This window comes from Manduca sexta, chromosome 23 (assembly GCF_014839805.1).
Source record: "Manduca sexta isolate Smith_Timp_Sample1 chromosome 23, JHU_Msex_v1.0, whole genome shotgun sequence".
In the NCBI taxonomy this organism is placed as follows: Eukaryota; Metazoa; Arthropoda; class Insecta; order Lepidoptera; family Sphingidae; genus Manduca; species Manduca sexta.
The window spans coordinates 12,328,402-12,343,624 of record NC_051137.1 but is presented as its reverse complement, the minus strand read 5'-3'; the positions used below and the strand labels follow the sequence as shown (position 1 = coordinate 12,343,624).

Below are 15,223 nucleotides of genomic sequence, written 5' to 3'. Positions count from 1 at the left end.
TCAACAGTAGAATAGGTTCCGTACCATTACCAATGTTAAGTGCCTACAGCGTCATTCAACTTTTGATCGAATATCGCAAAATATGTCGTAACACGAAATACGGAAAGACCAGAATTCAATTGACCCTGATTTCAAGAACAATCCCGTTCGCACTGTTTCCATCCATCTTAAAAATAGCCCAATCGAATGAAGATTTTGTGACATGCTTACTAATGATTTACGTGATTGGGTTTTCTTAGCAGCGGATCGTAGATTAAAATCAAGTTCGTTAATGAAAACGGCCGTATATAATTCATAAAACCCATCATTCATCAGGCAACAATAAAATAAAACAAACACTTCCAAAATTAAATAACTTCTTTTATTCAGAGTCAAATTTGTTTCCTACATAATGTGTTAGAAATGACAGACGCCGTAACATTAATTGACCATTACACTAATGGTAGGCGCCGTTAGCCGTAACTTGGTGCAGAATGGAGGGCCGGTGAGTTTATTATACCGTGCCGTTCCGAGCGACGCTTCGAGGAACCGCACATGCGCAGAGCGCGCCGACTGTCCCGTACAAGTTACATGACGAGCTCGCTATTTATATCCTCGGCGGCGCCGCTCGGAACCACACCACTACACAGAGAAATACTACCGGTTTCAATACAGACTTTTATATTAATAATAATATAGACTTTAATTTTATATTAACTATGCAATTATGATCACAAATACCCATGAACCAAACGACGCGATCCCGTGAACTCTCCGCGTTTCCACGAATATAACAACAACTAGTCTCCACTACTGAGCGCACGGCCACGTGCAGAGCCGGCGCGGGAGTCGAACCCCGGCCCTCCGCGCCGCCTCTCCACGCGACCCGCTCGCAACGATCTCAAACGCGTCTCATCTACAATCCAATGCACAAACACCTAATTTTAATCAATAATCAACAATTATCGCCCACCTCTACACTACACGCTTTATTTATCAATACGATCAAGTGGAAAAATAATTTTTGATCTCCGTACGAAATCAAAGAAACATCTCCCATGTTGTTATTACATGGCAAACAAAAATACAAGGCAATCGCATCGGCGCGGGAGCGACCCGTCGCGTCCCGGCGCGAGCCCGAGGCGACGCCGTGGCGGTCCCGTGACAGGCCCGGGCCGGCGCCGGCGCGTGTCCGTGGCCGCTCCCCGCCGCCGCGGCTCGTTGGAAACACGATAACTACTCTCCATATGCTTATAAGAACACTTCATAAAACAGCTTTCTTTATATTATACTACACAATTTACACGTTTACATTAGGTTTACATTTTTACACAGCAATAATAATTGTTTTGTAGTCTTCATAAAATACTCTATATACTTCCCGATTGCTAAATATTGTCGCATATTAAGCATGTTTTTTTTATATATATTTGTGACACCGTATGGTCGTTGGTGTCGTTAACTTTTTATCCAAAAAATACTTTAAAAGGTCATCCTCCCCTTACTCTCCGACTATGTAACAAAAGTGTTGATTCAGTATTCGCACATTTTAGAAGTGAATATTAGTCACTAATATAATTCAAACCCGGTAAGTAGCCGAATACACAACTAACACTAAGCATCAAAACTAAACTACGGAAATTTATAACAATTTTCATAAACAGATGCGGTCCGCAGGTGTTACAACTTCACAACATAATTACAACTCAAATTATTTCAAACAAATAATTCTATAAATGCTGACAATATTGTCTTTTGTCTGGAATGACACTTATCGCTTTCTAAACAGAGTTTCAAACATCAATCTCTAAAGCATAAATACGTTAGAATTTCGACGACTGATCACAATACAAATCAGACTTTTCTATACAAACCACGCGTTAGCAAAAGTAAATTTTAGAAAAAACATTATGGCAAAATATTGGCGAAGTGTAGCGAATTAGCTCTCCACGAATATTTATAAATTAAAAAAGAAACAATACCAATGTAAAACAAACACAAGCATTCAACAAACAGCCGCGAGATAAAATTATGCTAAACGACTCACAGTGGAACTATATGTAGACGCATCGAAGCGACACTACACGCGGACACGACGCTCGCATCGATATCGACATCGACAAGTATATCGATACTACTCTAGGGACATCACTGTCCCACCGCGGACACCAGCCACTGACGTGTCGCGTGTCGCAGCGCGTCTATCGCGTGACGGCAACTAAAATGATATTTACATAAATAATGCACATAATATAAAATATTATAAGACATAACCATCTTAAGTATTCATTACGTTATATTTTCTTTTTATTTATTACACTATGGCATTGCAACTTTGTGACTCGGTTGCGGCAACACATGTCAACCCTAACAACTCAACGTACTGTTACAGCAGAGGCGCAGGTCGTCCTATTGTCACAATTGATCTCCAATCTGTTAAACATTATTTCAACAAGCGGATAAGAATACAATTTTGGTCGATGCAAAATGCAATAAAATCTTTATACGAAATCAGTGAAAGTTCGCAAACGATATGAAAACTTTGTCTAACTACTCGAATACGCACGATTAACATTTATTTTGCATATAATACATTACGACATTCCTAACCGTTACAAGATACTTGAAGGCAGTTTGAAGATGGTCACCACGAACAACCATGGACCCGAGTCAGTCATCGATAATTTAGAATGTGAGAGTCCGGCACGTAAGCGTCTAAGAGCTAAGAGCTAATAAGGTAGCACGGCGCGAGCTCGCAGGAGGGCACGCAGGAGGGCATGCAGGAGCAGCACTCCACCCCGCCACTGCGCGCCGGACAGGCGGGTTGTGGTGCAGGAGCCGCAGGAAGGAGCGACGGCCGCCAGCTGACGCAACCTCGTGTATTATAGATCCCTAGTACAAAACAAACATAAATTTATTAAAGCTTATTTACACACTTAACGTCTTCTTGTATGGAGTTTACAGCCCCACAGCAGTATAAAAAGCCATCAATTAGTCACTTCAAAATATAGGGCTAATATTAAGAATATAATATTTATGGATATATTATTTTATATATTCGTGGTGTGGTATATAGCTTAGAATATCACCACAAAACTTGAATGAATCTTATAGTAGGCAACAATACAAGTAATTGTACCAGTACCTAATACCTCATAAAAAATAATCTAATAACATAGTGTGGTTTTAAAAGGCCTGAACAGTGAACATCTGGCTTTAAATTACGCATTTTCCGCATTAGTTAATGTGAAATATACTAACATAGTTTAGTATTATTAATAAGGAAAACCATTGTTTATAACAGTAACTGCATTTTTTTGCTAGAAACCCGGTTAACTAGCAAGTGACTCATGTGACCGTGAACATTACTGCATAATATAAACACCAACATTGTTGGACGAATATTGGGCGATTTGGTCACCCTTAGGAAAACTATTCTGAAATGGGGAAGCGGTATTCGAATTTTCATGCGTCTAGGGGTAAAGTATGGTCGACGAATCCCGATATATTTAACGTTTATCCAATATTTTTGGATGGTCCGTTGCATGTTATTAATTATACCTGTATGTATACCTTTACTATAATATTAAAGGTTTATAGATTAAATAATAAAAGTTGTCATGTTGTACAAGGCTGTTACCAAGCCGACCAAAAAAATACTTTGGTGTATATCTTTATGCAGAGTTTGGATTAGCCAAAAAACTTGGAACACTTTTACCGTATAAAAAATTACAGCGAGCTGACTTCTGCAATTTTTTTAGCTTGCAGGATTTGTGAGCGATTGGCACGTGTATAGAATTGTTGAAATTTTGCCAGCGGTATTTACGCATTTGGAAGTTGTGCAATATATTGTAGCGAAAATATGCTAGTTTAAACTAAGCTTGATGTAGAGCGGTTGTAAAGTATGTGATGTGACCGTACCTACCTCATCCAGTGGTGGCCCGCGTGTGGCGCGGCGGAGGCAGGGGGAGGCGCGGCGGGCGGCGCGGGCGGCGGGGGCAGCGCGCCCGCGTGCGACGGCGTCGCCACCCTCTGCACCACCTGCACGTGCGCCGCGCATGATATCAATATGCGTATAGACTTTATAGCGTGAACATATATTTTGTACTTATTATTTATTTTTTTTGTCTATCTCATATAAGAACGATATGTTTATGTGGATTGGCTGGATTATATATAACAAAGATCAGTGGTTAATTTAAACTATTATCGATCTTAATCAGTCGACTAGAACAATTAACTTCACTCGTCCTCCATTTCATCCGTATAAGCAACTGAAAATCTATTCGTAATTATGCGAGGCGAGTGGCGAGCAGTGAGTGGACGGGTGGGTTACCTGTTGCACGAAGGCGCGCGTGAGGTGCGGCGCGGCGCGCTCGGCGTGCTCGAAGGCGCGGCGCAGCTCCTCCACCGCGCCCGCGCTGCCCGGGTGCTTGCGCGACACCTGCACGCACACGCACACACTTCATACACTACTACTGCTATACCACTTAAAAGTGTTTGCCGACAAAATATCGACACCATCTGATTCAATTTCTTTTGAGAAATAAAATACCAAACACATTACTGATTGTTGTAAAATAAGTAGATATTTGTTTTATGTTAATATAGTACAATACTAGTTTACAGTTTATAAAGATATAAAAATTCTTGAAAAAACCAAAAACATTACGGGTGTCAAATGAGTAGATATTTATTTTATGTGCAGTTTTTTTACAATATGTTACTAGTTTATGATACAGTTATTTGTGTAATATTTATAGCTTTTGTACTAGCCAATAGTGTATACTGACCTCGTTCAATAGGGGATATATCAATTGTTGCAAGTAAGGATGCCTCCTCACTTTGTTCTCCTCGCTGTTTGATCCTCTATGGTCCAGAGGGGAAGACTGAAAAGATTCTCGTTTTAAAATTAATTAAAAATAACATAAAATAATATTGATATAAAATTATCACCTCGTGGTCTATAAATGACAATATTTATAATTTCCAGACCGGGTGGTACCAAGTTCAATTCCGAGCTTAGGCAATAATATGCGTTTAGAAATATGTTCCGCAACATGCTTAAAAATACGTGTTACATTAAAATGGAATAATAGACCTGAGTTGTAGAGTAAAGGCATAAGAAATATGTGCGCAATATCGTTCGATTCGTGCATACATTCGCCAAACAGAGCTGCGACACAAATTTTATAAAAATAGACAATAACTCACGGCTTTATTATAGACTACGCTGTCGCGGTTGGAAGGTTGGTGTTCTTGTCTCTCCTTCCTGTCCTCCCTGTCGCCGCGGTCCCTGTCCCTCTCCTTAGAGTTGCGCTGCTCGATAGACACTTGCGCGTTGGACGATTGCCGCGACTGAAATTCAACAACAATTATTATAATCGATGTTTGCCAATACGTTCATTGAAGTAAAAATGCAACCCATTGTGTCAGACTGCTTTTCAAGAGCGTGCCAAGGAGGGGCAGGGAGGGCAGCTGCCCACCCCCCTACAGGTTCTAAAACTCGAATGAATTCACCAATTCCATTCCTAATATTCCGTACGCTCAATTACGCTCTGCTCTATGTTATGTGTTAAAGCAGGGGAGGGGAAGAGGGGAAGAAACATGTTCTCTTGACTTTACCTATAGTCCATTGAAATGTTAAATTTTTTAGGCCTTACCTTGCGTTTTTTAGAGGACGCAATTTTATTTTTTTGAAGTGTAGGGGGGGTCAGTCTAAAGCTAAAACCAAGTTTGTGGGGTCGCCACCCTTGTCCCACGGCCGCCATCTTGAAAATAGGGGTTGAAATGGTTTTTACGATGTATCTCTTAAACTATTTATCTGACTAAAAAAATGTATGAACATTTTTTGTTGCAAATTAAATTCTCTACAACTTTGGTCTAGTAACTTTTGTCGTAGAACTATAAATAAAAAGTTATAAGCGAAAATGTTAAGAAATTCAATGTTAAGCAATGTCCATTGCAACGTCATCAGAACGTGTTTTTATAAGGTTCATAATACTTTTTTGTACTATCATTAATACCCAAATACCCAAGGGACCATTAGGGAACAAAAGAACATCTGCCTGCTATTATTATTATTATTTCTAACCTCTTATTGTAAGAATAGCTGATAATATTGTGTTGAAGTTGTCGTTCAACTTATATCTTTTAGTTGTGCTACATATTTCTGTACGTGCGGATGTATTTTATTCTGTTTTTAATTGTGAAGACGATTTCGAATGATTTTAGACACGATTTTAACTTGAGTGAAAACTACTTTTTTTTATTAGCATTTTGACTTTTAAAAGTCTTTAAAGCACAGCACAACTAAAAGATATAAGTTGAACGACAACTTCAACACAATATTATCAGCTATTCTTACAATAAGTGAGGTTAGAAATAATAATAATAATAGCAGGCAGATGTTCTTTTGTTTCCTAATGGTCCCTTGGGTATTTGGGTATTAATGAGAGTACAAAAAAAATATTATGAACCTTATAAACACACGTTCTGATGACGTTGCAATGGAAATTGCTTAACATTGAATTTCTTAACATTTTCGCTTATAACTTTTTTATTTATAGTTCTACGACAAAAGTTACTAGACCAAAGTTGTAGAGAATTTAATTTGCAACAAAAATGTTTATAATTTTTTGCCAGATAAATAGTTTAAGAGATACATCGTAAAACCATTTCAACCCCTATTTTCAAGATGGCGGCCGTGGGACAAGGGTGGCGACCCCACAAACTTGGTTTTAGCTTTAGACTGACCCCCCCTAAACTTCAAAAAAATAAAATTGCGTCCTCTAAAAAACGCAACCCCAAATGTAACTTTTCAATGGACTACTACAATTCATACTTTTCTAACTCTCTATATCAACTTGCCTTCCCCCCTGGGCCATCGACTGACGACGTTATTACTCCTTCTCCGACTTATTTATTAAAATTTCGTGTAATACACATAACATGGCATCTTGTCACATCCTTAGCCTTTTCAACGACAGGAAACGGTGTTATCACACCCACATTTACAATTAATACCATTATATCAAATAGGGATTATAAATTATTGCATAAAATATTACTCGCACCGATAACATTATCCCCTTGTTCTTATCGCGTTAGGTGTGGTCGGTGGAATACTTAACTAACTAAAAAGGAAATAAGAATATTGTTACTCGTAAAAAATATGTGAAACATAAATGTGTTATCTGAACCAGGGTAGGGTGTTAACATTGCGAGCTATATAGAGATAATGTTGAATGGTTTATTAATAAATATATTTCAGAAGTGCCACGCACAAATGTGAAAAGTAAAATATCTAATTTACATTATAAGTGTGCCTCAAACATGTAATTGATATGTAAATATAATCCTTGAATATATAGCTACACGACACGTATTAGGACACAAAGTTCGTGATACACGATCGTCTTCAATTTACACGTGTGTGAATATATTATTTTGATTGGCATGTTCGTGATTCCCAATCATCGTTAATCATTGACAGGTGGCAGGATAGTGTATCCGCCCCGATAGCGACCACAGTACACAATGTGTCAAGCCCGCCTAAAGGGCTCGCGAAGTGTTTTGAGATCAGCTTGTTTATATCCGGTCTCAAACCGGTAATTATGTTGACTGGCGAGGAATATTTATCTCTAGTAGTGCGATATTCTATCCACTTGACTTGCCATCAGGTGCAGTGGGGCTTATTTGCCGTGCTAACACAAAATAATCTAATTTAAGCACTAACCTGATTAATATTATTTAAATGTCTACTAAGAATACCTAATGCATGTCGGATTCACATCTAGTAGATGTCAAAATATTATTGTATTGTTTCATACCTTTTACTTATAGCATGTAATATGTTTGAACATCAGTTTTGTAACTTAAATAAAAAAAAAATATGAAGTAAGTACTCACAGGCGGTTTGTCGTTGGCGTTGTTGTTGTTTGGCAGGTCGGCGGGCAGGTCGTCTGCGCGCGCGCTGAGGGCGCCGTTCTGTTTGTGCGCGGGCGCCGCGTGCGTGGCGTGCGGCGCGTGCGGCGCGTGCGGCGCGTGCGCGGCGGGGTGCGCGTGCGGCGCCACTGCCGGGGACGACGACGGCGGCGACGACGAGATCACCGCTGCAATACCACACCACATAAAATATTAATTATAATTAGGCTTACCATAATTACGAAGAGCCAAACCGGGACGCAGAAGAGAAAGAGGCTCATTTTCATTTTGCTGCAGTCGGTATCACTCGTCCTCGCTCGCTTTTGTTTCGTCTTTGGCGCGGATGGCACGGGCGGCGCGGCGGGGGAACGATTGGTTGGGGTGTACGTGCTGTTCAAGTTTGACCGGGGCGCCGGGACAGGGATCTCAAACCGGGACTATCCCGGTCAAACCGGGACGTATGGTAAGCCTAATTATAATGTTGTTCGTGTCCATAGAAAAAAAAATCTTACGACATAGTCGTCATCCACAGAAAAATACATTCTGTAGTCATTATTCCGAACTCCGGAGTACACCAAGTATAACAGGCAGATCTGATTATGACGAGCGGTGATATATACACATTTCTTGTTAGTCGATATAATATTTGTACTACACTATACAATATCAATGAGCACTTTATTGTAAACATAAATATCAAACACTGAGGCCAATACTCCTAAGTTACGTGATTTGAGCATAATTGAGTACTGGCAAAGTGGGTAGATGAAGGGCTGTATAATGTGGTAAGTAGTTCACCGAGGTCGTCGTGTGCGCGGCGCTTGTTGTCGTCTGCGTGGTGCTGGTGCAGCGCGCGCGCGCCGCCGCCGCGCACCGTCATGATCCACGGCTCGTCCGCCTCCAGCTCGCCGCGGCTGCTCTCCTCCCTGCAACGTGACCACAACGTGGATAAACTACAGCCGCCCTATACTTACTTTAACAAGAGTATGAACAAACTCTGTCAAGGTAGCAGTAGTAACTTAGCAGAATTAAACCAAATATGAACAAGCTCTTGCACAGCGTGATACTGTGCCGAGACATGCCTGAGACATATGCTAACCCTGAGGTTAGCGTATGTACCCTGAGGGTAGATACGAGAAATTTATGAATCAAAACTTAATTAAAATAAATTAATTTACAACTTGAAAGTGCATAACCATGTTGCTTACAATCGTTCAACATAATATTTATAATTTAATTCCAAAACATAATGCATTATTTGTACGTAACATTCTGGCCTATATGATGTATGTTCAAACGCGGATCGGAACCATCTAGTTCAAACAGCATTAGTTCGAATGTGTCTGAACGAGAGCGGGGAATTGGTTCCGCGTCGGACGCGAGGACGCGGTGTGCGCGCGAGTGAGATTAATAGCGAACGAGGGGCAACGGCGACCTCACTAGGGCTACGAGCGACATGTGATACATCTACTGTAATAATAGGAAGAGGTAAAATTTGTATAATACAGGAGCCAAGAGGTAATCTCCGGTACTACTGAATCGATACAGAACATTCTTTAATTTTTATATCTATTTAAAAATAAATTATTACCCTAACGCTGAGATAATATAACTATGACATTTTCATAAATATTTTTTAAAATTAACGCGAAGTTGTTCGGATTCTATACCTAAATATGAAAGTACCACATAAAAGAGTTTCGATATGATTTAACCAAGGACAACTTTTATCTATATATATATCACTCCCAAAATAGAGACATCAAAATAATATTCGATTCAATAAATATGTGTATTGTTTGTATTATTAGTTATTACCATCTCAGATACCCGCCAGCCGTGATAACAATAACATACAATCTTGTAACAAACACGTCAAAACACTTACGAATCCGAATTTTCCGACTCGGTTTCGCTCTCTTCACTCCGTTGCGCCTTCCATTTCTTATACCTATCTATAAGGTCCATTAGATAAGAGTTCTTTTTCGCTTTTCTAATAAACTGGAACTTAAGCAATTCCTTTGCCGTCGGCCTCTGTAATGAGATTAAAATTACATCAATATCAGTACGACAAGTATGATGTTCGAAACAAAAGAAACCTTGTGATGCTATTAAACTGGAAGATTGATTTTCTTGAAACATTAGCTGGAATTTTTCAAAACAATTAACACAAAATCGAGGCTACAAAATACAAATATTATTCTAATATTTGAAAACTACATCAACTCACGCTACAAAATCTCAGAACACATAAAAAACGAAAATTATTTACACTACTTTCATACAAAAATAAAACATACATTCTCAGGGTCCTTGTTCAGACACGCCTCGACGAACTCTTTGAACGGCTTCGAATAACTGCCGGTCAGTTGCGGGGGGTTGTTCTTGGGTATGAGGAAGAGCACCCTCATCGGATGCAGCTCCGAGTTGGGTGGCTCGCCCTTCGCCAGCTCGATCGCCGTGATGCCCAACGACCAAATATCCGCTTTACTATCATAACACGACTGCTTGATAACCTCTGGAGCCATCCAGAAGGGCGTGCCCACAAATGTGTTGCGCTTACTCGTCGTGTTGGTGAGCTGGCCCGCGACACCTGCAAGTTTCAACAATACGTGTTATGAATATCAAGGATCAAGACAATGGTGTTGTAAAGAGGACATGTGTGCGTAGACTTGGTTATAACAGCGTTATCACCTAATATATTTGCAGATAGTGTTTGAAATAAATATTAGTTGTATATTTAATACATTGTTGCATATTGTTTGATATAAAATATTGTTCATTAAATATTTATGAATAAAACTATTGCTATATAAATTATCCTACAGTAGCGTATAGAGTTATTACCTTTAAGTAAAACAAATTTCATTGGCACCGATTACAATTCACGATTACGTTTAATAAGCATACCGTACCACATGTTTTACGCGTGTTACAATTTCAGATCATTAATTATATGTTTAAAGATAACAATAGTACGCCGAATATAATTAGAGTTATCGATCTTTGCCCAAACACTAATTAACAGGAAAATCCTACAAAAAAGCCACTTTAGGTTTACAACGTTTGCGGGTAACATAAACATGAGTCGCTCTTGGTTTTTTTATGAGTCATCGTGTCCGTCGTTTCACCCCGAAGCATTAAACTTTAGTGTAGCCCGAATCCCGAATCACGTTATGCTTCCATACTTTTATTGTCGGGGTAATGTTTTTAAATCGAACAAATCGTTTTCGCGGCCCGGCTATTCAAATTAATGCGAGCAGCTCGCGGTTAATATTATTGCGCTTAAAATATTTGCCAACGCTACAATAAGAATATAAGTTCAATTTGTAAGACAGTCGCAAGTCAAGGGGTTAATTCACCGAGGGCGACAGGATGCGGCAGTCAAAAAAAAAAGAGTTATGTAATTAACGAATATGCGATCCAGAAGCGAGAGTTAAACCGAATGAGGACGCTTTTGAAGCGTCTTAACGCAATAAAAACCGAATACGAAGTAACATTCGACGTTAAGTGACAAAACATTTGCATAGACACCACTTTGTTTGGAGAACGCTTGTAAAATTTTACAGTACTCTTCTAAATGCAAAAGGGCGTTGCGCGTTTACTTTAGCGGCTCACAAAGCCGCTTCGCAAACGATTCAAACATTGGCCGAACGCCAGCGCTACTACATCCCGTAATGCGCTTCTAAGTTATGGTGAAACATCTTTTATCAGCGAAAATGTGGCCGATATCGTGATGTTGCGAAAGATTAAAAATTATAACTAGTGTGGCCAACTAATGACTTAGACTTTTTTTTATAAAATTACCATAATATTTTTTTTCATAAATGACCCTATATGCATATCAAAATAATATATTAAATAGTATGTGTGTTACGGAGCGTGTTGATCGGCATAATTTTTCATGACTGTCACTGAATCTATTAAATAACGTCTCTCGTCGGTTACCAATCGACATAAAGTTTGAGAAAACACTGTTCTTGCATCAGGGCAGAGTAATAATTTTGTCGTGAGATAAAAGATAAATGATACCCAATATAATGAACAGAGCTATAATAAAATCTACCAGCTAATAGAAAAAAACAACTGTTATGAAAAGGCGAACTTTTCCTGACTGGGTACTTTTTCTTCTTACATAAAGTTGAGTAAAACACATTCCTAAGTCCATAAGGGTACATAAAGAAAACTAAATTTCTAATCAAAACTTTATCGGCACTCCTCGGGTCTTACTACATAAATCTCTCGTAAAAAATGTGTTCTTGGCTCCATTTTTTTACATTTCTAGTACTAGGGGACTACATTTATTATTTGCCGCAGTTATTTATAAGAAGTTATTTTGATGTGACGTAGTTGTAGTGCGTACATAGTACAACTGCCGTGTTGACATCCCAGGTTCAATCCCCGAATTGGATACAATGAGATAGAATTTTACTGCTCAGAATCAGCTTAAAATTTGGAATTGTGTCGTGTAAATATATGAAGCAATAGACTCGCCCGCTCATAACTACATTGGACATGACGAATCTGGTGAAATATGAATATTTCTCAGCTTTACCTACGCCTGAAGAAAGAAAGATTGTGATTGCTAATATTTTTCAATTTGAGATTGATTGCAGTAGACGTATGTATATTATGTGTGCGAATATAATGTGTAGTACTATATAAACCAACCTTTAAATCAATGAACATACCGAAATTCGCACTAATTCATAACACGATACTTCATTAGCAACGTGTATGGGTATTAAAACTGAACCGAATTAAGTCAGTACAATAAGATATTTAAAGAGGAAAACACGTTCAATGTGTGTGTTAATTGAAAAGTTTCCCACGTGGCACCAGCACATTATCCGCCCACCGCAGCTGAGCGCGGTACATAATCCCCCATCCTAAACGATTATAATGGCCCCTCATTATTTATTGCTAGCCCCACGGTCAACATTTCGCTATATCTGCACTGACACCGCGAGAATCATTCAACCGAACGCCTTTCGAAATATCTCAATTAAAATATATTTTCATTTTGCATGTTTACTCTTAATTATACGTGTTCTGAATTCTTGTATACGAGTGATCTGCTGCGAACGATAAGCAGTGAGTTGTTTTCGTGTCGAGTGGGCACGGTTGGTTTGTTTTGCGCCGGAGTGAGGAGCGGTCTGCCGATGTTACTATACAATGCTGATATCATGCTCAATAGACAATAAAAACTACGTGACCATACATCTTAGTGAAGCACGTCAACCTTAAACTATTATTGTGACTCAATGAACCTTGTTTTCCGTGAAGAATGATGTAGAGCGTATCGATAGTTTGTACAAAGAGTCTATCCATAGTGCGACACAAACATATATGTTCCGCATATTTAAATTACACCAATGTATTATTACCGTAATTTCATACATATAACCCTTAATTGTTTGCAGGTTACAATAATAATGATAAAATATATAATGAGATAGTGATGCGGAATCTTACACAATCTGACGATAGAGAGACACCGTGTTGTTATATTAAATACACATCAAATACCAGTTGTAACGTCACAAGTTGATTGAGCAACCGCTGAACATCTGCGGGTGTTTATTAGGTTGTATTATCATCAATTTCGCCACGTGCGCTGTACACACAAGTGGGCGACGGAACCAGTTTGCATAAATGCTACGTAACGGACCCGCGTTCAATTGTTTTGTGGTTTTCACTAAATTAAACAAACTTTTAATTATTGATGCAGAGGAATGAGCATTTTAAATGCGGAATAGTAATGTATACCTACACGCTTTTATAGCTGTAGGGAAACGAGCAGATGGATCACCTGATGGTGGGTTAACATCGATGAAAATTCATATTACCCGAGTAATTGTGAGGGCGTTGCCGGGTTCATGATATGGATGTGTTTTATTTTAAACCTTATCGACCGATCGTATGTTGCGTGTTTATACTAAAATCACGAGAGCTCGTGTTATCAACAATCAATATTAAACAAATGTTTACTGAATATATTAACAAACCTATAATTTATATTATGCGCTCATAACCTTATGCGTAATATTTAAACTTAACCAAGTCAATCAATCTTTTGTAAATCTCTCTTTTTGCGTAGCCTTATCCCATTACATTTTGGGTCGGCCCTCCTCACTTTTCGCCAAACACATGTCGGTGTAAATCGTCGAGATATTAATTTTTAGTTAGGCTTTCAGTAAAATTGTGTGCTGGTCGTGATTCGACAATTAATTAAAATATTATCAACCACAAAATCCTTACCAAAGTCAGCCAGTTTGACGTCTCCCATTTCACTAAGTAGAACGTTGGCCGCTTTGATGTCCCTGTGCAGTTTTCTCTCGGAATGCAAGTAGTCCAGACCCCGTAGCACTTCCCGCAGTATGACCGCTATGTGCATCTCCTCGAAGCTGCCCGCCTTCATGAGGTCCAAGGCGGAGCCGCCTCCGAGATATTCCATTATGATCCATAGTTTTGTTCCCTGAAATCAATAAAAAAAATATATTTTAATTTATACTCCTTTTTCAATGTTAATAAAAAATATTCTCCAACAAAACATACTGGTACCTATATTTAAGTCTATCGATGATTCTTTTTAAGCAATATTTAAGTGTTAATTTATCAGATATATTATAGTTGATTTTCATAGTATTAAAAAGGAGCAAATAAGAACTACTGAGGACGGGATTCGTTAGAAATCAATCATAGCAATTAATTCATCAATCTCTCAATGTGTTCAAATCCACTGCAATTTATAACCAAATTGCAACATTGTAAATCTTCCACATTCCTTTCATAACCACCAATCATAAATATAAATGCCACACTAATCATAAATGCGAAAAATATATTATTATAATATTCAAACGATTAAATAACACGCAAAGGCCTTCAGATTAGATGTAAAGTGTTGGCAAATTTATTTTCGCTTTTGAACAAATTCATAACAAATTAATAAAACCTAACCATGTCATAGCATAATAAGGAAAACAATCACTTAATGGAACTATGAAAACGAATTTACGCTGTGACAATTAACAAAGTGGTATTCTAGTAAGTGCCAATGACAAAGTACTAAATACTTTTGACTTATTTCCAGGGACATTTCACGGAGCTATCATAATTTATTGTCCAACTTCTGTCACAGACGATAGAAGCAACTTTTGAATATGAATTATTATTAAAACAAAGAGCGAAATGTTCGCTGACGGAGGGGAAAAACCTGCCAGTTTCAAGTATTTACGTAAATCATATCTTTGACTTCCTAGAGATTGTATGTTAAATTTATAGCTATTATGATTATAACACTTCCATATTATTA

At 38.5% G+C, this 15,223-nt stretch overlaps 1 protein-coding gene across 3 annotated transcripts in view; it reads right to left on the bottom strand.

Moving 5' to 3' along the window:
* Window positions 1-339: 339 nt before the first annotated feature.
* The window catches only part of LOC115456321 (serine/threonine-protein kinase 26), an 80,649-nt gene continuing 65,765 nt past the window's right edge, over window positions 340-15,223 (bottom strand). For 2 of the 3 annotated variants that reach the window (XM_030185341.2, XM_030185339.2), the window contains exons 3-12: window positions 14,167-14,383; window positions 10,206-10,498; window positions 9,794-9,939; window positions 8,704-8,831; window positions 7,891-8,093; window positions 5,194-5,337; window positions 4,773-4,868; window positions 4,316-4,423; window positions 3,905-4,020; window positions 340-2,871 (exon numbers count right to left, since the gene is read on the bottom strand). In XM_030185341.2, coding sequence (XP_030041201.1) covers window positions 2,862-2,871; window positions 3,905-4,020; window positions 4,316-4,423; window positions 4,773-4,868; window positions 5,194-5,337; window positions 7,891-8,093; window positions 8,704-8,831; window positions 9,794-9,939; window positions 10,206-10,498; window positions 14,167-14,383 — 1,461 coding nt within the window. In that variant the 3' untranslated portion in view covers window positions 340-2,861. Of the gene's footprint in view, window positions 2,872-3,900; window positions 4,021-4,315; window positions 4,424-4,772; window positions 4,869-5,193; window positions 5,338-7,890; window positions 8,094-8,703; window positions 8,832-9,793; window positions 9,940-10,205; window positions 10,499-14,166; window positions 14,384-15,223 lie in introns of all 3 variants that reach the window. The other variant, XM_030185340.2, reaches the window with a different exon arrangement.